Genomic DNA, 23,326 nt, shown 5'->3' on the forward strand with positions numbered 1-23,326 from the left:
ACTGAGGTCCGAGCTTTTCTGGGCCTCACAGGATACTACCGCCGCTTCGTGAAGGGGTACGGGACCATTGTGGCCCCCCTCACGGAGCTTATGTCCAAGAAGCAACCTCGACGGGTAGTCTGGACGGAGGCTTGTCAGCAGGCCTTTGTGAAACTGAAGCAAGCCATGTGCGAGGCCCCGGTCTTAAGGGCCCCAGATTTTTCCAAGGAGTTCATTGTCCAGACGGATGCATCGGAACATGGCATTGGGGCAGTGTTATCGCAACTCAATGAAGAGGGTCTGGATCAACCCGTGGTCTTCCTATCCCGGAGACTACTTCCCAGGGAACAGAAGTGGAGTGCAATAGAGCGTGAAGCCTTTGCAGTGGTATGGGCTCTGAAGAAGTTGCGGCCATACCTGTTTGGCTCGCACTTCCTAGTTCAGACCGACCACAGACCCCTTCGGTGGCTGATGCAGATGAAGGGGGAGAATCCCAAGTTGCTAAGGTGGTCTATCTCCCTACAGGGAATGGACTTTCAGGTGGAACATCGGCCTGGAGTGGACCACGCCAATGCAGACGGTCTCTCAAGGTATTTCCGCCTTAGTGATGAACTCCCAAGGGGTTGGGTAGCTCTCCCCACTTTCAGCTGGGGGGGACGTGTGTTAGACCTGTCAGCCCTTTGGGTGGTCCCTCCTCATCATTATTTATTTTGTCCCACTTCTGCCTCAAACCCTGTTATAATTTTTCCTTTTTGGGAACCACCAGACTTTTTAGTGTTGATGCAGGGTCAGGGAGCCATTTTCCCTACCCCTGGAACTTCTGTCTGAGGGCCTGAGACACAAAATGGTGGCCACCCATTGTCACCTGTGACATCACCAGAACCCACTGGAGGTTTCTAGAACCTTCTGTAACATTCTAGAACCCTGTGACAGTGGGAGGCAGTTTAGAATGTTGGGAGGCCATCTCAGAGTGGCAGTTGGCAACTGACTGGAGAAGAGAGAGGAGAGATAGAAGGAGGTCGGAGTAAGGCAGCAGGGGTGGAAACCAGTGCTTGGAGTGGGGTCCAGAAACCCACCCTTGATGCTAGTCCCTACTGACCAAGCCCAGCCTAGAGCCCTGTGTGGGACCAAGACCAGAAGAACCATCTTAAAGGACTGAACATTTGAAACAGGCCTTAAAGAAGAAGAACAGCAAGTTCCTGACCTGTTCAGCAGTGTCCTCCTGGAGTCCTGACGTCGAGAAGCCTGGAGACCTGGGGCCTGAGGTCGAGAAGCGGCGCTGACAGAAAGCAGACGTCGTACCCGGAGCCGCCAGAGGTCGAGTGAGGGCGCCGACGGAGGTCGTGGAGAGTCACCGGAGGTCGAGTAAGGAGTAACCCGAGGTCGAGTGAGGGCGCCGACGGAGGTCGTGGAGAGGCGCCGGAGGTCGAGTCGGGAGTCACCTGAGGTCGAGGTGAGGCGTCGACGGGGGAGTGAAGTCCGCCCACCGGAGTCGCCGGAAACTGAGGTGAAGCGCGCCGGAGGTCGGGAGTGGAGATCGCACTCCGGAGACACCAGGAAGTGGGGAGTCCGAGTCCCTGTGACGCCGGAAAGCGACATCGAGTCGAGACCGCCCAGCGACATCGAGACGAGGCCATCCAGCGACATCGAGCCGAGGCCGCCCAGCGACATCGAGCCGAGGCCGCCCAGCGACATTGAGTCGAGACCGCCCAGCGACATCGAGTCGAGACCGCCCAGCGACATCGAGCCGAGGCCGCCCAGCGACATCGAGCCGAGACCGCCCAGCGACATCGATCCGGAGCTACCTCACGGCGTCGACACGGTGCCGAGCGGAGCCGATCATCGTGAAAAGGGCAGTAAGTAGTAGAGGGGGCATCTGAGGCCCTGTGGAGCCCTAAAAGACCATTCTAGGGGCTAAAGGGGTGTTAAAACCAGCCTGAGAGTGCCAGGGGTGAACTGAGACTGGTACAGTGACCTACATAAAGAGCTGTGTAGTTTGGAGGGCCAGATCTTTAGATTACTCTTGTTCTGCCTCAGCTTAGGCCCCAGCCTTGACCAATCTAGGTGGGGCACCCCCATGCCATCCAAGTGTCCTTAAGTGGTGTATGGGCAAAGTAAGACCAAGTTACCTCATGAAAGTGATCTGATCTGTAACTGTCATTGATTGCTTTTCCTTATTTATTGAGGGTGCTTTATTTATTGTCTTCCACTAATTTATTCTTGCACTGTATTTATTTGCCGTCTGTATTTATTGCACATCTATTTATTCCTTGCTTATTTATGACCTGAACCTATATATTGAAATTCCAATGTAGTATTATTTATTTGACCTGCTCTTTTAAGGAAAATCTTATCGTCTTGTATTTATGTAATGAAACCTGCAACTAAGAGAAAATAAGATAAAGACATATATATTTTCATCTTGTCTTTCATAATTTTTACGGTGTAGTGTCGTTTTTGGAACGGATGAACGCATGGTTATTGTGTGGGTGTGACGTACGCTTAACACGGTGCCTGACCCCCAACCGCTCGAGCCAAGCTACCATTGTGCTGGGAACCTGGTGACTGCTAACCCGGTTTCCAACAGGAAGGAATTATGCTTTTCCCCCTTTCTCGTTGATTCAGAGGGCGTTGATGAAAGTCAGGAGGGAGAAGGGACAGTTGGTCATGATAACGCCTTTCTGGAGACCTCAAGTGTGGTTTCCGGATATGATGAGTATGGTGATGGAGGATCCTGTGTTGTTGCCGAATATAACAGAGATAGTTCTGGATCCAGAGGGATGTGTTCACGATTTGGTTGTGTCAGGTCAATTAAGATTGGTGGCATGGCTGATTTCAGGAGAGTATGGCAGGTGTATGGACTATCAAAAGAGGCTGAGGGTCTTATCGCGGAATCATGGTCTAAGGGAATAACCAAGGTTTATAGATCAGCATGGAGAAGATGGTCTGGTTGGTGTTTTGAGAGGAATTTGGATTCCGTATCAGCACCTGTAGTGGAGGTGGTTAATTATTTGTCTGAGTTGTATAAGACTGGTTTAGCATACAATACTGCGAACATAAGCAGATCTGCAATTTCAGCAGGTCATGTTTTGGTGAATGGTCTGCCAGTAGGACAACATGTGTTGGTTAAGAGCATTAGGGTGACTTTACCTCCTAAGGCTAAGTATGGTGTGCTTTGGGATGTATCTTTGGTTCTGAAAGAAGTAGATAGTTGGGGTGTTAATACGTCTTTGAAGCTTAAGTATTTGTCATGGAAGTTGGCTATGCTTCTCTGTTTGGTTTCTTTTAGAAGAGTGTCTGATATTAGGGCTTTAGAGGTGGATTCAGGGTGTTATCCGCCGGAGGGTGTGTGCTTTGAGATAAGGAAAAGAACAAACACTATGTCTAGGACAATTTTTTATCCTCATTTGGAGGGGAATGATAATTTGTGTGTGGTGCGTTGTCTTAGAGAATATGAAAAAAGGACTGTTGGTTTGAGACCAGATGGTTGTTCTCAACTTTTGATTTCTTATAATAAGCCTTTTAGGGCTGTGTCGACTCCTGTGCTGGCAAGGTGGGTGAGAGAGGTGATGTTAAAGGCAGGTGGGGATGTGAGTGTTTTTGGGGCTCATTCTGTTAGAGGGTCTGTGGCAAGCAAAGCTTTTATGAGAGGTTTTAGTTTAGGTGGAATTATGAAGGCGGCATATTGGACTAGTGATTCAACATTTAAGAGGTTTTATTTTAAGCCAGTAGAGAATGTGTTGGATAGAGTTTTGGATGAACTTTGAACATGCATAATATTGGCCTCCGGGCCTTGCTATAAAATGCAGATTTTCCACAGTTTCAATTGGGTAGAAAATCTTTATTTTAATAAAGGCATGGAGGCTAATATTATCCCTCCGCTGTTCCCACCCATTTTATTAATTGTTTGTTTTTACTATGCAGGATAAAGAAGATTTGTTCGTTTTGTGCAGTTTCTGGAGGATTCGGAATCGATGGGAGTTGGACTGATTGATCTTTGTTTTAAGATAGTGTTTTATTCGCAGCACCTAAAAGAGGAAGATGGCTGCCAGTTCTGAGAGTATATGCATGTTCAGTGTTCTAGACGTTATATGTATTGTAAATTCTAGTGTTTTGTTGCTGCTGTTTGGGGAGCCATAAATGGGATGATGCATAATATTAGCCTCCGTGCCTTTTGCTCGAGCGAAAGTGTCACTCTGTCATTGAATGTCCCTCACAATTACACTAAAATTATGAAAATGTTACACATAGGCAATTTGAAACCTTGGCAGCTATGCCTGGGTTTGTGGTCAAATGTCACATGGAGTGATATAAAGTGTAACCTGCATAAAAAGTCATTTGCGTTTACACTTTTGTACGTTTGCGAACTTGTTACTTTACCGTTTGTGCTCTTTTATTGCCAGCAGTTCATATTCAAGTGGGTGGCCAAGGGATGCTTTTGTAGAGCTTTGTCACTGCTGAGGGTTAGGTGTTTTAGACAGAATGTCATGGAAGGGCGCAGGTTGGTGAGGACTGTCCGTGGCCAGGAGAAGCACTTCAGCTCCGTAGATTAATTAACGAGCACTGCAACCAGGATGTGTCGGCGCTGCGCCAGAATTTAAGAGGATCACTGCCCAGCACGCTACCCAAAAACTGAACGCGCCAGAGGATGCGGCGGCGCCTGGGCCTCGGCGAATCTTCGTGCGTCTCTAACAGCACCATGCTCCTGTCGAAGGGTTGGTAATTCCAGAGCTTTCTTGCCAGTCCTAGATGAAGTGACCAAAAATCCTCGCTGTCACCATCCAGCCTAACGGCTCAGGGTCAGTTTTGACGGACCCCTACAGTATGGTCCCCTGGCAGGGTAGCACGTGACTCGCAGGTTCAGCCCACACACGGGTGGGTGGAGTCTGGTAGCAGCGGCGTCACCTGAGGGCCGTGTCTCCATTACGCCTGCGCGGGTGACGTCGAGCCCTATGCGCACGCATGTTTTTCTCGGCCCCTCGGCACACTGTACACCCTGAGAGCGGAAGGCGGAAATTGTTCCGAAGCGCGAGGGTGAGCGTGGCAAGATTACACGCGCGGCATGAGCTCCACCTTTGCACCCCGGAGTGCCAGCGCCGTCTTGTCGTTTCCATTCGCTGGGACGAGGAGGAGCCTGTGTGTTAGCCGCGTGCGCGGACTTCACGCCTCCCAGGTCTCCACGACGGAAGAGGCGTGAACGGGAAGTCACAGGGCGCCCAGAGCCTTAGAACCCGAGGCACGCGGTGAGGCTTCAAGCGCCGACGACCTGAATGCCAATGTTTGCGCTCTCAATGTAGGAGCAACTTGACGACCGTCATGTGTGAGGGAGTGTTGGCGTCCAGCAAACGACGGACCAAATGCTGGAAAACTGCTTGGAGGAGCCTGCTGATGTGAAGGAATCATAGGCTTCGAGGATGTTCCAGACCTGTGGTAGTAAATGGCAGGGCCCACTGTTGTTAGAGGAAGTGCTCCTTCCAGGGTGTTAGACCAGCGTTTACCTGTAATCTTAAACTTATTTGAGCCTCACTATCTCTCTTATTAATATTTATCTTCACCAGTTACATTCTTTCATAGATTTCTATAATGTCACTCTATGCAAACCTGTACCACCCTTATTTTTTTCCTTATTCACTAAGGAGATCTTCATCTTAAGCACCTGGTCTCACCCTCCTTCGAGAGTAGGCGTGCCACCTATTAGAGAGAGAAAAACTGTTAATTGTTCACGTTTTAAAATTCTGAGATGACCCGGCCATGATGCTTAAGTAAAACGTTTTATGAAAATATCTGGTTTTATATTTAACACGCCCCCTTTCAATCTTTCTTTACTTTATGCGCCAGGGACCGGAACACATTTTATAGTTCTTTATTTTTTATACTTACTATTTCACGTATGTACTGATGAGGGGGAAAATATAACAGCCGTAGTTGGTTTTCCTCTTGTACAGGCTAGCACATCAAAATACTGCTCATGGGGGTTACAAAAAAACGGCCAGGCGGCAACCTTAGTCAGGAGCTAATGGTTTGAGATATAGTTAACTGCCAAGAGACAAAGAAAACCTGATGACATTGTCTAGTGCTGAAAGTGAAGTCAAGTTTGAGAAGGAGACCATTGCAGTTTGAGGGAATGGAAGCAAGGGCTTCTAATTATGATGAAGTGCTACCATTACCAATGCAGGGGTGTGGAATTACGATTGTCCAAAACACCATTGAAGTCAAGGACAAGTTTCATGATCACTGTATTCAAAGGAAATCTAGACCAAACCCCTTGCAGCACAAGCCCTTTGGCGGTTTAAAGTACCACAATGCGGATCTGTGGAAGAGTACTGTCTGCCTCTTATTCAAACGTGTGTATATTCTATGGTTCAATATTGGAAAGGCTTTATTATTAGGGTGAGCAGTCATAGGAATGTAGTGAGTTGTGAACCCAGCTTCCGTTACTGAAAGGAGTTCCAGGGTAAAAATATATAAACATGTTTGCAGTATGTAACAATTTGAGGCTCTCAGCTATGCTCCCATATAGGTCACTGATTATGTGTCACCCCGTCTTTACACTTTTTACCCACATCTCATGTTATCAGTTTCCTTCCCTCACCTTTGAGGTGAAGATTTTTCCCCCATTCTATGGATTTCAGACGAGTTACAAATATACTGTTCCTGGGGAATATCTTGGGAAGGTGGCACTTTTCAATTTACGGAACACTTGGAGACAGAATATTACAATTTGTTTGAATTTTCCCCCAAACTATGAAGCCAAGATCTGTCTTGTGGCTGCTGTCATTGATTTTCTTTCCATCATCAACAGAGGCAGCCAGCCTGTCTTAGTTCTTTTGTACCTTTTGGTGGTCTTCAGTTTTCTTTAAAACAGTACCTTGCAAATTTAAGTGCCTGGTGTAGTGTCAGTGTTAAACATGTGATGCACACTGATTTGCAGATGTCTTGCTCATTGATGAAGGAAGAGTTTGATTTGCCTACTCGGTATGAAGTTGCCATTAATACTCCACAGCTATGTGTGGGTAGGACAGATGTGGGAATGATCCAATTCATTGCGTTCTGTAAACATGAGATTTCGTTTAGTAAATGGTAATCCCACCCCCAGTTGTGTGTCGATTTTCAGGCCCTACTCTTTTTTTGTAGGCTAGTGCAGAAGTAGTAAATGGATACGTGGATGGACAAATGAGCTACTCGGATAGTAATCATGAATATGATGTTGCTCTCTCATGTGACCTCAGGATTCCCAGTAAACTTAGCCAAGTTGTTTTAGTTGATCCTTCTTGTGTCTAGAATTATTAATTGTTTCCTCATCAACATTTTCTCTGAAGGCGGACCTCTGTGTTTGGCCAAGACTAGTTTGTTGCCTTTCTCTGCATGAAACTCTGTCGGGCTGTCTGATTCAGATTGCAAGCCCTTAGAAATATTAGAGATTCAAAACCTTGTTGGTATTTGGATGTGCACCATAGTCCGTACCTATCTGCCTCCCTGTTTGATTCAGTGCAAATGTGACAGTTAGTGGTATGTGGACTTCAATATTTTCTTTGTTACAATTTCAGCTACCTTGAGGTGTTCCTCCTGTTATAAATGAGGACCTTGCAAGTACTGGTACTGCACCTTGTTTCACTGTTTTCTTGGGCCTTTATGGAGACCAGGCCTTTAATGGAGCTTGTGGCTGAAAATCCTCTTGAGTTTCCAGCATTCTACATGCTATTTATGGTTGATTGATCAGACTCGGATCCCTACACTCCTTACTATAGTGGACGTATGGTCTGTGCTGAGGTGCTGTGGGATTCCAGTGTGGGATTAGGAGAGGTTCATTATTGCAACAGAAGAAAGCTCGGATATTACATGGAGGGACTCAATCACACATGAATATCCTCATCTATGTTATCGTGCACATTTAAGATTCATTGTTGCTTTTTTGCTTTTTATATGAATGTCTTAAGGGAATCATGCTGAATGAAGACTTAAAAACTGAATTGGGCGCAACATGATAACGAGTGGGTTATTGAGAGATGTTTTTCCCAAATTTTGAGAATCTAGAATTAAAATAAGTGAGTTGAGGTGGCTTGGTATGGTTTTATGATGATCTTGGTTAATAGGTTTGTTTCTTTCATTGCAGAATGGTGAAGATCAAGGGGGCTGCAAATGCAGCTTGTTCACAAGTATTATGACTGAGAAAAAGCCAGTACCCACCATGGAAAAATCACAAACTACGTTGGGGAAAAAAGACAACGCTCCTTCATCTGGAACATCACCTGCACTTTTTGTCCTCCTTCAACCACAAGGAAATGACAAATCCGAACCAGGGATCTTCGTGTCTGATCAAGATGCAGATTCCAGTTCTACTGATGCACCAGCCATTGCATCGGTCCCATCTAACCCTAAATCCAAGGCCTGTCTTGGAGCCAGTTGTAAGATTGCAGGCATTACTGTTGTCCTGGATAATAACACTATGTGGAATGAGTTCTATCGTCGTAGCACAGAGATGATTCTCACTAAACAGGGTAGACGTATGTTTCCATACTGTCGATACTGGATCACTGGCTTGGACCCAAATCTAAAGTACATACTTGTCATGGATATTGCCCCTGTGGATAATCAACGATATAAGTGGAATGGTCGTTGGTGGGAGCCAAGCGGAAAAGCAGAACCTCATGTTTTGGGAAGAGTATTCATTCATCCAGAATCTCCTTCTACTGGCCAGTATTGGATGCATCAACCTGTCTCCTTTTATAAGCTGAAGCTTACCAACAATTATCTTGATCAGGAAGGTCACATCATTCTTCATTCAATGCACCGATATTTGCCACGGCTTCATTTGGTGCCAGCAGACCGAGCTACTGAAGTTATTCAGCTAAATGGTCCTGATGTTCACACCTTTACTTTTCCACAGACCGAGTTCTTTGCTGTTACAGCCTACCAAAATATTCAAATTACACAGCTTAAGATAGACTACAACCCATTTGCTAAAGGGTTTCGGGAAGATGCACTTGTTTCAAAACCTTTCAAGGATGTACTTGCTAGAGTGAGGTCAGACTTGGAAGGTGCAAGTGATTCCACTTCACCTACTACTCATGGACAAGTGGAAAATCACAGCACAGACAGCTTGAAGAAGGTTGAGGGTTTCTTGGTTGGTTCGCATGATAAGTTGGATAGTGACTCCTTTACTGCTGAGCGGGATTCCTTGACTTTCATAAATCCAGATGTTGCAATTGAAGATGTAAAAAGGTTGAAGCAAGAGTGTTTGGCCAGGTAAGCATAATGTTTAATTCTGTCTTTTTAACGAGAAGGGTCGTTAGATTAAGGACATTTGCTATGGTTCAAACGTGAATTCTTTTGTGCACTTTAAATTTCAAGTGGGAAACTTTTTTTCCCTTGCGAAAAGTTTGATTGAATATTTGTCCTTATTCTTTTTTGTAGTATTAATAGCGTGTGTATATATATCTATATATATATAAATGTGTGTGTGTGTGTGTGTATATACATATATATATGATTATAAATGGTTCAGTCCACAATTTGAACCCTTTCTGGATTGAATCTCTCCCCCTCTTGCAAGAAGTCTATATGTAAGATTCAGATACGGCAATCTGCTCCTAAAATTTCCTAGTAAGGAGGCGTCTGGCCTAGTATTGGATTTATGTCCTTCCTGTACTACTGTCAGAGAAACTGAAGAGCACATTTTGTTTTTCTGCCCTAGATACCAGCAGATACGCAGGAGGTGGATAAGACCGATCTGCCTTAATTTAGGAGCTAGGCAGTATCAGATTGTGTACAGAATTTTAAAATCAGATGTATCTGAACCAATAGTTTTTTCTGTCAGTCACTTTTTATTTGCCTTCTGGATAATCTGCCAGAACTTTTTATTATAGATTGCACCGTATTATTAATTGTTATGCAAAATATGTACCTATGCATTGTGCACTTTAGGAACGTTCCCCTCGTTTCTTCAGGAAGCATGCCCCTTAGCTGTTTCTTAATGTATTCTGATGTATTTTCGGCTTGCCATCTTTTTAGTGTTCTTTTTAATAAGCTACCTTAAAATGTACCTATTTTTATATTTTTAAATTGTAAGTTGACAATGTTTTTATCTTTTGTGTACTTTGATGGTTTTGTACAAAAAACCGAATAAAGTTTGATGATGGTTCAGCACTCAAAATTTACGGTTACGTTAAAAAAACATTTAAAGTTCAGCATAGGTTTTCATTCCATACACAACAACAATGTTCATGGTGCATCAGCACTCAGCATATAATTAATGCATTTGAGGATAGTTTCTTTGTTCAATCGTTCTTTATTTGTTTTCTTATAAACAGTGCTCCATTGAAAAACACAGTAGCCAACGCGTTTCGTCCAACAAGGACTTCTTCAGGGCTACAAGAGATATATACAACACATGATCAAATATTTACATTATGTACATGTAATGAAAACAAGTCGCAATTATATAATAAAAACACTTCCGAAATTTTTTGAAAGATATTGCAATGTTGGAGTAGACTCCAAAGAAACCATGACTTTAACTCACATATATTTATAATTGCACATATGAACAATAACAAACTTATAGCATCTGTCTTTATGGCAGTAAGATCATATGTCCATAGGTTTTCTTATTATGCCAACTCCATGAATCACAAATAACATTGAATATCTTTGATCCTGCGATTCTACAGTAAGCGCTGGACAGAACTTTGAGGCACCTAATTAGCATGATATTTTGGTTAGAAGCTCAAGAACAGAATATCTTTCTTTAGTTATAAGCTATAAATATTGTTAAAATAGTACTTATTATAATTCTTTAAGAATTTTTTGATTTAAGAAGTATACAGTTAGGCATGCCTCTGACTTATAGATAAACATCATCAGTCCCTTAGTGTATACTGGTACTGGAATGATCCAAGGTTTGTAAATTCGTACAGTACAAAAATTTGGAAACATCCAAATAGGTATTGAGGAACTACATCTACCATCTGTGAATATCTTAGATACAAGAGAGAAGATTACAACAAGGATCGACAAGATCATATTCTGAAATTTTAAATATGCATAATTTTTCTGCACTGCTTATGCTTAGCCCATTGTAATATATGATTTTAGTAATGTAGTACTATCAATGCACATTATCCTAGAGTATCAAGAATTGTAATTACAGATGGTCGCCTGGAAAAATGCAAATTGGCAACTACATGTAATAACAAGCGGTTTAGTGCCAGGCATGTCCCATGTGGTGCATTGTAGTGTGTCAACGTCCTGCACCACACTGTTCAGTAACACACAAATAAGTCCAAAAGAAAGGTCACTATGATACCTTTGTTAGGAACTTAATGAGTATTCAGAGAATGAGATTTGGAAGAAAGAGTATGACAAACTATATGATTTATTACTGTGTGTCAATTTCATATACATCGTTGAATAATGGCACACTCATGCTTACTCAACAAAAAACACTATTGTCCCTTTCTTAGATATTTTTCAAGAGTGTTGGAAACATACGGCAGAATAGAAGGTTAGATATTGCCTATCCATGCCGTAATTATATAAATTGATACCAAACAAAATTACAGGACATTGCAAGGATAACCCACTCTTAAACATGCCTAAAACATGTCTTAAACCGCTACGTTAAGCAGACTAGTCTGCATGGAAGGGGAAGGAATTGCGTGCTATGTTCATGCACAGTTTCGCAAGTGACATCTTTGAGTGAAATCTAGAGGCAGAGTACAAAAGAAAAAAAACCTAAGGTTAATTTACTTCTTTTGCAACTTAAGTCTTCTCATAATTCTCGTGACTTACTGAAGTTTGTAAATAGAGTTTTGTCATCCCCTAGCAACCCCACCGCCCCAGCCCTCCCAATGTCAGAACCCAATATTCCATCTTCCCAGATACTGCACCATCGCTAGCTTTTTTACCCACAAAATAGTCACAATTTATGAAGAGGTTGAGAGCCAGATGGGAAACAGGCCTAAGGCGATCATGAAATGAAAGCTTGGACCTCTTGACCCTCTGAATACCATTTCAGAGCTCTCACTGATGGGTATAAGTAAACTTTCTGTATTTCAGTTGAAGGCTTCCAGGTGATCCATGCCCTGTAACTACCCTAAAGGCCTTTTCCCAGCCATAGGAGCTTCTATCCATATTGGCTTTAATACATTGTTGCTGGAGGGGCAGATGCAAAACCCACTATAAACAATCATCGGTAAATGCATTAGGTTTTGCCTATGTGATTAATAATAATCTTTTTGTTGTTGTAAGTTGTAGTTTGGTGAATGGCAGTGCAATGTAAGTTTTTGAAAGTCTGTTAGTTAAAGTGTTATGACTTTTTTAAGAAAGGCAATATATTGTGGTGTTACTGGTTTTATTATAAAGTGGGGAGATTAAGTAAATGGGGTAGTACTATGATAAAAATACATGTACCGGACGTGTGCAGCTATGGGGAGAATAGGTAATAGGTGGATGAAAAACCAAGCATTAATTGCACCCATAACTAGGATCATTAGCAATATATATTTGGCAAGCTATAAACAGGCTTCATCCATTTCTAAAATAAATATGTCTCAGGAGCAATAGAGAGTTGTATTAGGAGGCTAAACACCCAAAGGAAGAAGTCAAGGAAAGGGACAGAAGGTGGAAGAAAGGGAAGGAGCTTGGGAAGAATCGAGAAGGTGAGGGACGATGTGAGTTGGGAAGAAAAAAAGGGTCAGTAGATAGAATAAAAGTGAAGTAGGGGCGGTATAAAAAGGATTGGAAGGGAAGGAGTAAGAAGAAAGTGAGATAGAAAAGGGAGGAAGATAGGGAGGGAGAGAGGAAGGGCGAAGGGCATGGTTTTAGAGAAAGGGAGGGAAGTAGAAAGAAAGACAGAAAGGGAAAAAAGAAAAGTAGTGAGAGAGAAAAGAGTGTGAAAGAAAAGAAAGACAGAGGAAAGATGAAAAAGAAAGGGAGCTGTTTGTACGGGAGACCTAAAAAATTAAAGGTGTGAATTAAAAATAGGAAAACATTAATGTATCTCTTAATGAAATGTTAATCATAGCTGTTAGTATACCGCTCAGGAGAACACACATTATAAACAAACTCAGGCATGGTCATATTACATAAAATTCATATTGGCTAAAATCGCAGTAAAATGACACAGTCCTCACATTGCATCACATTTGCAATTCCTAAGCACTTTGGATCTACTCTGTCAGTGAAGTCTGTAGTTCCCACATGAGCCTACATGCGTCACAAAGTGGGTGACTGAATAGTTCAGTCATTGATTTGTTACTCAAGTCAGAGCTCAATCCCATTCCTTGTCCAGTATTCCACCAGTACAATGTCCTACTGGGCCAGGTAGAAAGTGAAACCATTCATACTTGGTGGACTCAACTTTCCACCAAGATTTCTACCAGGAGCTGAATAAGAGCCAGACGGGTCATTCTGTTACCTTAGATGTTTCCTAATAGGCTGCAGGTTGGGAGGCTTCTCTCAGAGCAGGATGTGCTGCCCCTGTGGGCCCATTTAGTTGCAACCACCTAAAATATCAGGCTGGTTTGAACATTATTGCCATGGCCGATTGCTATTCCTATGCAGACCTAGACTGAATACCTCGAACATAACATGGACATACCTACTTCCTGGCCTGTAATGAAAAATTGTATAGTTATCCAAAGAGGTACTCCAGAAGGATGTACGATAGGAAACATTTGACCAACTACAACATACAGCTGCCTCTACAAAACAATGGAAAACACAGAAGGTGGAAATGTAATAATTTTTCTTCAGTACTAAAACATTGATATTATGTAATATGTCATGAACTAGTCACAAGTGATCATCCGAAATGATTCACATTTGTTCTTGTGCCTTAAGTAAGGACATATCCATTAACTTTTGAAAGGGAAACATTACGTATTTTGAGAGGTGAGCAATGTTCAGTCAAACAAGCAATAGCAAAGGTCCTAGGGCAGCAGTAAGAACTTTTACCATTTCTTGCGAGGTGCGCGTCTCTCACTTGCCCGGTGTCGCCTCTGATGCAGAATCTCACCTGATGTTTTTCTGGAAGGAGCGACGTTTTAAAAGTCAGGATCAGCTCGGGGAGCTCAGTAGATCCATCTTTTTTTCTTGGACTCGCACCGAAAAGCTTACATTAAAGCATAAGTCCTAAAGCACAGCGTGTGGATGTAATGGGAAAAGGCCTTGGCATGTCATCTGCCTTCATTTTATGTTGCAGATGAGGTGGCAGTGTGGCTTGCAGAAGTGAGGCCCACCAAGTGGCCGAGAAGAGAAGAATATAAAAGACAAGGGTACACGTACAAAAGTATAGGGTCGGATTTAATTCAGCAAGGATTTATGATCTACCAGCCCATTCGCTTCCTATGTGCTTGTGTTGGCAGCCTTGGCTGTGGCAACCTGTGTTTGTTTGCAATAGCTTGCAGACGAGTGACGCCAGTCAGAGGAGTCCTGCTGCACATTAATTAACTGACTCCTGAACGGTGCAAGAAGCTGGAGAAACAGTTAGCTGAAACGGTATTTAGCAAGTCATGTTGTATTAGTGCCCTCTAGTGTAATTTGTGTAAAAAGTCTTTTTTGGAAAGCGATTTGCCTTTTGTAATTTGCAGTAAAAGACAAGCACGTTGGCACCATTAAAGAATTGTATGCTTTTAAACACATCTGTACATGTAGAAATGCGCGCCGGTCTCGGGGAATCCCTCAGCACATGGGAGATTCTGCACGACTAAGGCAGATGAATTTGGATGCCTGCTTTGGCCAGGGGGCACCGTAAAGTGAACCAAGAACATGGGAGCCTTCAAGGACGTCCCTGTTGGTGGCCTGGGGGAGCAGTGCAGTGGAGCGTGAAACTGACCCTGGCATACCTTGTATGAGCAGCGGCAGAGTCCTTCAGTAATCGGCCAGCTCTGCAGAGGCAAAACATTAGTTTGAAAGTAGTTAAAAGCGGTGCTTGCAGATCTTAGAGATCACAAAAGCGCTGCCTAGGTTCGGCCTTAAAAAAGCGGATTAAAACAGTTCTTCGGTACCGAGAAACTGATAAGAGAAGCACACGAGGAGCCACACAGGAACAGCAGGAAACCACACGCTACAGCGAGTAGAAATGAAGGAAAAGTAAGTAACAAGCACAGAAACCAATGAAAGGAAAGGGGCGGGATGTGAGCCCCTTTTAATATATATGAAATACAATAGATTACACACGCACAGCAAAACCTAAAAAGGAGTGGCAAGCCTTTAATTTACAAAATGTGAGTTTTACTCAGCTGATCATGCAACTTTAGATGGGGGGAAGTTATGGAGAAATGTTTTTTTATGCTGGCTGTTGAGTCATTTCTACATGATGGGCAAGCTGAGTTTCGTCCAAGACATACCACAGAAAAGGGCACTCATGGCTTTTCTAGACCAGCCACTCCGTGGCCTCATTAACTCTTTTGAATACTCTTTCATATATGATATTTGGCTGACACTCTGGGTGCGATTCCCAAAGGGCCTCCACACTCGTTGCGGAGACCCGGCAGTCATGGCGGGAACCCAGCACTTGCAGGGGGACCTCGGCTCTGCAGTTTCTCATTGCAGTGGTCCCGTCACAAGGCAGAGGCCCTTTGTGAATCAGCCCCTCAGATTTTACCAATACTCCTATAGTTATCAGATGGCTGAAAGATTGTCTGATAGACATTCATTAGTGGATTTCTAGTAACAAAGATAAGACAAAGGTTTTAATCATATGAGAAGACTGACACCACTTCAGTTTATCTTTGACAGCCTCTGCATGGGTCCTCCCCGATTTCGGTGACGATGGTGACAAACCCAGGAGTTCTGTTTGACCAAAAAGTATCCTGTGTTGATCAAATTCAGAAACTTTAGCCTACAGGCTCAGTTAAATATTTTGAGTAAAATTCTACTTTTCCTCCCCATTGAGAAATTTGGACATATGATGGGATTCCTGTACCGACATAATTTCCCCCGCCAAGCAAAATCCAAAAGACCCACCAAAAGCGGGGCTAAAATCGACCAAGTGCAATTGCCGGCAACTCAAGAGGAAGTGACGTACCACCTTCAGAACAGCACTCTACCAATACCACCATCTCCTGAAGGAAACCAGGAAGAGCACCCTAGCAGACCGTATTGAAGCCAGTGCAAACCTCAGCAAATAATTCTTCATCCTCCTTAAGAAATTCTCCAACCCAGAAGCTGCCGAGAATGAATTTCCACCCTCACAAGAACTATGCAAGACTTTTTCCACAACAAGATCCCAGCTATCTGTGAAAACATCAAGCACTGGAAACACGCTGAATTTAGGCCCCTCCTGAAGAAACCGCGAGGCGATCCAGTAGATCTGAAGATCTACCGGCCCACCTTGCTACTCCCCTTTCCAGTAAAGGTCCTTGAGAAAACCATCAACCACCAACTCACAGAGCTCCTGGAACACAACAACCTCCTGGACTCCTCCCTATTCAGTTTTCGAGCCAACCCCAGAGCCCACCCTGATAAAAGCCTCCAATGACATCAGAGCCTTCATGGACCTCAGAGATCCTCATGGATCTATTAGCCACATTTGGCACCGTCTCCCACCACATCCTGATCAACAAACTACACCACATTGGTATCCAAGGAGACGCCCTCAAATGGATTGCCTCATACCTCGCCAGAAGAACTCAAAGAATCCGACTGCCACCTTTCACATCAGAGCCAAAGAAGATGATATGCGGTGTCCCCCAAGGATAGTCCCTCAGCCCCACCCTTTTCAACTCTTAAATGACACTTTTGGCCAGCATAGTCAGATCACACGGGCTCAACATCGTATTCTCCGCCGATGACACTCAACTCAACCTTTCACTGTCTAAAGACCTCTCCATCACCAAAACCAGCTTCCACAGATGTTTGCGAAACATCGCCCACTGAATGAAGGACAGCTGTCTAAAACTCAACACGAACAAGCCGCAAGTCCTCATCTTCGGGAACAACGCCTTACCCTGGAATGACACATGGTGGTCCATAGATCTCTGACCAACCTCACCCTGACAGACCTCACCCTCAACCTCTGCATCATACTAGACTGCAAGCTGTCTATAAAGAAACTGGTAATAACAGTATCATCTGCCAGTTTTCACACCCTGCGCATGCTCCGCAAGATCTTCAGGTGGCTTCCAGTGAACACCAGGATGACCGTCACTCAGGCCCTCGTCACCAGCAGATTGGACTACGGGAACACACTCTACGTAGGAACCAACGCTTGCCTCCTGAAGAAGCTACAGATCAGCGGCTCAGCGGCAAGATTCATCCTCCACCTCCCCAAAAAGGACCCACATCTCACTCCACCTCAGAAAACTATCCTGGCTCCTGATCAACAAGAGATGACGGTTCAAGATGATGACTGTTAGAAGGTGGTTCTGACCATCTTAGCCACCTGTATTTTTCGCTTTTTGAACACCTAATTGTGGAGCTTTTTCTGTGGGCGAGCCTCGTAAGTTGGGACTCCCCCACAGTGAACTCATGATGAAAGAGACTGCTTGTGGATTTTACCGGTGTCCCACTGGTGAGAGTAGGCCGCTACTGCCGGAGAAAGGGGCACTGGGCTGGTAACATGCAGAAATGTGTGTACATGCGTGTGCACACGTGTAGGGGAAATTCCTGGCGTTCGCAGCCCAGGAGCAGGTACAGAAAGAATGGTGTGGCAGGAATTATCCACGTCAGGGTGGAGATATGGAATAGGCTTTATACTATGGGAAGACACATGTAACGGAAAGTCAGTGTGCTTTACTGTTTTCACTGAAGGAACACTCCCATTATTCTCCTATGAAAATGGGGATCACATGAGGTAGTTTCACTTCCATGGGAGTCCAGGACCAGTGAGCAGAAGCCTGGGCCTCTGCGCAAGGAGAAGAGAGGCCCAGCAGGAGAGCCAGGTGAAGACCGCTCCTTGCGGAGTTCACCCTGTTGGAGGCTAAGAGGGCAAAGGAAAGTGCTCCAGAAGGGTAGAGCTGGTCTTCAGGAGCAAGAAGAGGCAAAAATGGTCAAATCGTCCGCCTGGGGGCCGATACGACCCATTAGGTAGGTAACCGTTGACCTCTGCGAGGACCAACAACTAAGCGCGTGGGGTCCGCCGCCGGTCCTAGATGGACCCCTGGGTGGGTCAGGTCCCGGGGGCTGCCCCCACAAGAAGAGAAAGTCGGGGAGCGCCGCCGCTCTCCCCGTGAAAATATCCCCAAGGGTGGTGCCAGGAGCCCACTCTGGCCCCCCGAAGACACCAGAGAGAGGGGAGCGCTGTTGTGCTCCCCTCGAAGACTGTTATGGGACCCGGGACCCCAACCCCGGGTCCAAAGCCGGGGAGTGGCATTGCGCTCCTCTTGAAGACCTCCCTAGGGGGCCCGGGATCCCCAACTCCGTGCCCCGGTGTGCCCCGCGAAGGAGGGGGAGTGCCGCCGCACTCCCCTGGGGTCCGACCGGACCAGCGGCAGCTGCTGTGTCTGCCCGCAGGAGCAGGCAGACCAGAATAGAGGTGCCGGCTCCTGTGGCAGCACGCAAGAGAGCTGGCCAGTCGGGGAGCCGGCGAGGGCAGCTGGTGGTAGGTAGGCTCCTCGAGCTGCCCTCCAACAAACTTGACCTGTGGGGGGCCCAGGTGGGACTGGGCCTCCGGGAAATGGAAGCGGAAGGAGCGGCCGGGGGTGGGCTCCCTAAGCAGACTCACCTGGTGACAAGGGGTCCGGGTGGAACCGGGCCCCCGATGGCATGAAGAAGTGGCGTGAGACCGCCAACACTGGAGGTGTGGCTCTCCCCGAGCAGCGGGGGAGCCGCTACTATGTTATGCACGAGGCAGGAGCGCCTCACCCCATAATGCCTTGCAGGCCTGGACCGGGCTGCAAGGAAAAACGGCTGGTTCTCTATGTGTTGTGACCCCAGGAAGACAGGGTCACCGCCAAGGGTGTGAAAAGGCGCTGGGGAAGCTGCAGAAGCTAAGCAGTCTCCCCCCAGCACGAAGAGGAAAGTCCCCACCCGTAAGTCTCTGGGGACTCAGTGGAGATAACCCCTCAAGGGCTCAGCCATCTGCCAACAGCAACCTGTGGCTGGAACTTTTGTTCTTCAGCTGAGTGTGTGTTTGCGGACTGCACCACGGTGTGAATGGTGAACTGGGGATGTCTGAAGAAGGGCATCCCCTGGAGGTGAAGAGGTGTAATTGCACGAGAAGTGCATTATTTAATGTTATTTCTGTTGAAGGACTAAAAGTCACATGTGTAATGTGACGTCATAAGCAAAGTGGAGTTATGTTGCTGGACATTCCTGCTAGTGTGTCTGGCTGTATATGCTTATTCCTGTGATTATAACTGTGATGCCTTTTAGGGGCTTTAATTGCAATGCATTATAACTCATATCAGCTGTGATAAGTACTGTCATTTTAAGCGATGCCTAAACGTTTATTCTTGCTGCTGCGTTAGGTGAAGAACAACCCAGACTGTTAGCTACTAAGATGTAAAGGTGTATACTGTATGGTCAGTAATAGATGCTCAGTCAGGGTTATGTGTCACCAGGGCAGGTGTGCCCATTTTAAATGCTTGTTGAGATAAAGGGGGTGGGTCGCCACTGGGATGGTGCCTGTTGGCAAGGCCCTCACTCCAGGTTATGGTCAACATACTGCATTGGTGGCAAGATGATGTGCATACATGGGAGTGGTGGTACTAGACTGATGAGCTCTCACACAATGTTAAGGGACTTTTGAAGTAAGTTTGTTTGACTTTAGATTATGGTCGCGAAGGTTGGGGTGGGCAGCTTTATTTCATGTACTGAAGTCCTCAATGCTATGAACTGGTGAGACATAGATTAAGGTGGTTTCATTGAATTCTAATAATGGCTGCTCCTATGGAAACCAGTTCAGGAAAAGACAGCCTTTGGTGCTACAGCAAATCGGGCTTTATGTGATTCTTGACCTATATCTTGGGGACTCTAACAAAATGTCCCTGAGTTGTAATAGTGATGTTAAATGGCGCCATCGTGTAAACTATCACAACGAGGTCCATTTTTACAATCTGACCCCTATTATTAGAGGCGCCAAGTGACCATTATCTTGTCAAGTCTTGAATCTTATTCTGTCACACTCTGTACTCTTTCAGTCATGTTCAGTTTTTTCTTGCACATCTTTCACCATGTCCCACCTGCGCACCACTGGTCCTGTGCCCTTCGTACCTGCCCGCCACTTCTGCACTCACTGTTCCTCAATCTGGGTGCGTAGTCTGGCCAAGGGCACCTTTTTCAGTACAACTGTTCACCTTCATCCACACACTCTGCACTCTCAGCCACAATCTGCAGAATATTAGTCATTTTCATTATAAAACTTGCAGAGGTGTGTGAGAAAATGGGCCTTGGGGCGATGTGCACAGATGGCAAGAAGCCAGAGTTTGGTTTGCTACTACTTGTGTATGTCATAGCATCTGGAGGGTAAAGGCCTTTTATGACTCTTAGCCTACACAGAGAAATGATTAAGGGAACACTGCACTGGTTCTCAGGTGAAATAAATACCAGAAATAGAGAAAGAGCCAGTCATGGAAAACTAACAGTCGTAAAAGTAGAAGTGCATGGTTGAATGAACAGCAAACGTGAGCGCAGGACAGTTGCCATCATGCTGTTTCACTATAACCGATGTTAAATTGTCAGCCTACAAAGTATCCACCTGCTCCGTTCTGTGGCATTACATTTTAAAATTAAATAAATCAAGCATGTTTGTCGGACATATGCACAGACTTTCAACTGTGCATCCCATTATTCATGCATACCCGAGGACTTCTAAATGTTTTTGCTACACCTGCATACTTAAAGTTAAGGTCACTCTCTCTTTAATCAACTACATTGTTGTGATTATGCAAATTTTATTTCTAACCTCTCTTTTTAGAAGGTTCAGGCTTGTGCAAATTCAATTGCCGCACCTCCAGAACATATTGGTTGGACAGGTTTTTATGTTTGTCTGCTGTACCAGTAGGCCTGAGCCCCTGCAGGCAATGTCTTCTGGCAGTCATTTTTCAGTCCCACAGTATAGATTTTTGCTAGAAGATTTTTCTTCAATTTAAGCAAGGTTTGTATCCCGTTGCGGGTAAACTTTAATACAAAAGACAAGACTCCTTGGCAAAGCAAATGCAGATTTACTGTTGAGGCAGGTAGAGTAGCTATCTCCAACACAGGTAACCAGCAGGTCTCAAATGGCTGCTTGCAGGATGCCACTTAAATAGTCACACAAACAACGTGATTTCATAAAAAAAGGTCACATAATACGTCACTCAATATTCACATATTTGTTACCAAAACATCACATCACCTGTGTCTTAAAACTCCTGAAATTTTATGTATACATTCTGTACTGTAAGTTTAACAGTGCTTAACAAACCATTTATTAAAAACTTTCGTATGCGTGTGTGTGTTTTATTGTTCTGTTCCCAAGACTTTTTATCAGATTCCGTTTGCTCTTGGCTAACTCTTCCTCTTGCCCTTATTCTTCAAGTCACGTTCTTAACCACCGAGAAAACATAATATGTACTTGTTGTGCTGTTACCATAAATTCCTTTAGACTTGCAAACACAGGTTTTCCGTTAACTAAGACCTTACTGATCATGCACTTTATTTCCTAGTGAACTCTTCACCTGTCTTGCATCATTTTGGAACTTTGGCCTGCACTGCATCTTCACCACGGATATATTTCTGTGATGATCTCAGCTGAGGTCTGTGGTAGCGCAACTTCTTTACATTTAGTTTCCTCTCTAACATTCTCCCCTCTAGTTGATATTTCAATTATTCTCTCTGATCCTGGGTCTGTACTAGATATTAGATATGTATTGCCATGAGCATCTACTACCCGTGTAGGTGTTCTAACTGTAAAGATCCCTCCCGTCTTTGTACAAATCCTTCTACAACATACTATAATTCATTGAATACCACAACATATCAACAGTAGAGTCACACAAGCTGGCAATAAAGCTTTTAACAGTCCCAACATCCAGAATGGTAGTAAACAAACCACCTGCTAAGCCAATTATCTGGGTTGCCTCCTACTATTTTCTTCTGTAGGTTATGCAAAGTTTGTATAGCCTCTGACAAAGTTCCATTGTCCGCATCATTTGCTGGGACATTCCGTCCATCAATTGTGTTTTTTTGCCTTCGGGACATAAGTACAGCAGGCACTGCCTATCTTGGCACATTCCCCTTCTTCCATGGCCGGTATAAGGTCAAGTACATAACAATGCTGCATAGTCATCATTGTCATGGCAAGCAGCTCTTCTTTTATGGCATTAGATCCATCTTTCTTGTATTAATCGTCTTCAGAAGTTATTTGTAACCACCAAGAAGTTGCCTTTGCCTGAACAAATGGCAGAATACTTCCAAAGAATAACTGAGCATCATTAAACAACTGGTACTCTTGGGGGAACATCATTCCAAGTGGTAGTGCCATAATATTCTTCGGCGCTTCTCTTTCGGTGATGATGTAACAAAGTTGTTGGAAGCTCATGGAGTTTTCATATAATTTTGGCTAGTTTACTCTAGGAATTACCAAAACAGTGGCATGGAAAGTCACTAGTGAGCAGAGGCCTCTTCAGTTCGGATGAACTGAGTGTACAATAGTTCTCCACACTGCCAATAATAGTCCATGAGGCTGAAGGGGCTCCCCTGCATGTTGACGATCACTATTGTGGCACTGCCGTTGATATTCAGTCCTACATTAACGGTGCCATTTCCTCTGGAACATAAAGAAACAGATGTTAATCTCATGACTGAGAACACACTGTACTATCCATCTAAGTGTATCAGTACCATTCCATAAAGACATGGCCCTACAAGAGAATTCAATAACAGAAGGCTATTGATCATGAACATAAACTGATCCAGTAACTCTAAATCCTGGCCTATGAACAAAATCATCTGGAGGTAAGGATTTACTAAATAACTATGTCACTTGGTGGGTGGGCGTGTTACTCATAAAACCCCTAAACCTAAGACCATTTTCATCCATTCTACAATGTTAGAACAACCTGTTTTCTTCATTCGTGCTATCTCATCCTTAATGTCCTGCCTGTCTGTAAGGATATATAAAACTTCTGCCAACAATTCATATTTTGTAGCATCAACTAGAAATTGTACTGCACTAACGGGTGTTGGCTGCATTCGGGCCTTAATCCTACACAGGTAGTGAGGTAAAAGTCCTTAAGCTATGCTTGGGGATACTTCTTTGGTTTAGTGTAGCCTATCTGATCCTGTGATGTGAGGAATTAGTTCAAACGAAACTCGACTCATTAGTGCTTTCTAATCCTATGTCTGACATATGTTGATACCACATATTATCTAATAATCTAGTATAAATACAATTGGACACATTGGCATGAGTAGTCAGTTC

At 44.5% G+C, this 23,326-nt stretch overlaps 1 protein-coding gene across 5 annotated transcripts in view; it reads left to right on the plus strand.

Annotated features, from left to right (window-relative positions):
* Positions 1-23,326, plus strand: part of MGA (MAX dimerization protein MGA) — a 1,048,942-nt gene that overhangs the window by 153,295 nt on the left and 872,321 nt on the right. For 3 of the 5 annotated variants that reach the window (XM_085627072.1, XM_085627075.1, XM_085627076.1), the window contains exons 1-2: positions 4,911-5,222; positions 8,093-9,225. In XM_085627072.1, the coding sequence (XP_085483198.1) occupies positions 8,141-9,225 (1,085 nt within the window). In that variant the 5' untranslated portion in view covers positions 4,911-5,222; positions 8,093-8,140. Of the gene's footprint in view, positions 1-4,910; positions 5,410-8,092; positions 9,226-23,326 lie in introns of those variants that run through there. The other 2 variants (XM_085627073.1, XM_085627074.1) reach the window with 2 other exon arrangements.

The sequence above is a fragment of the Triturus cristatus genome, chromosome 9, assembly GCF_964204655.1.
Source record: "Triturus cristatus chromosome 9, aTriCri1.1, whole genome shotgun sequence".
In the NCBI taxonomy this organism is placed as follows: Eukaryota; Metazoa; Chordata; class Amphibia; order Caudata; family Salamandridae; genus Triturus; species Triturus cristatus.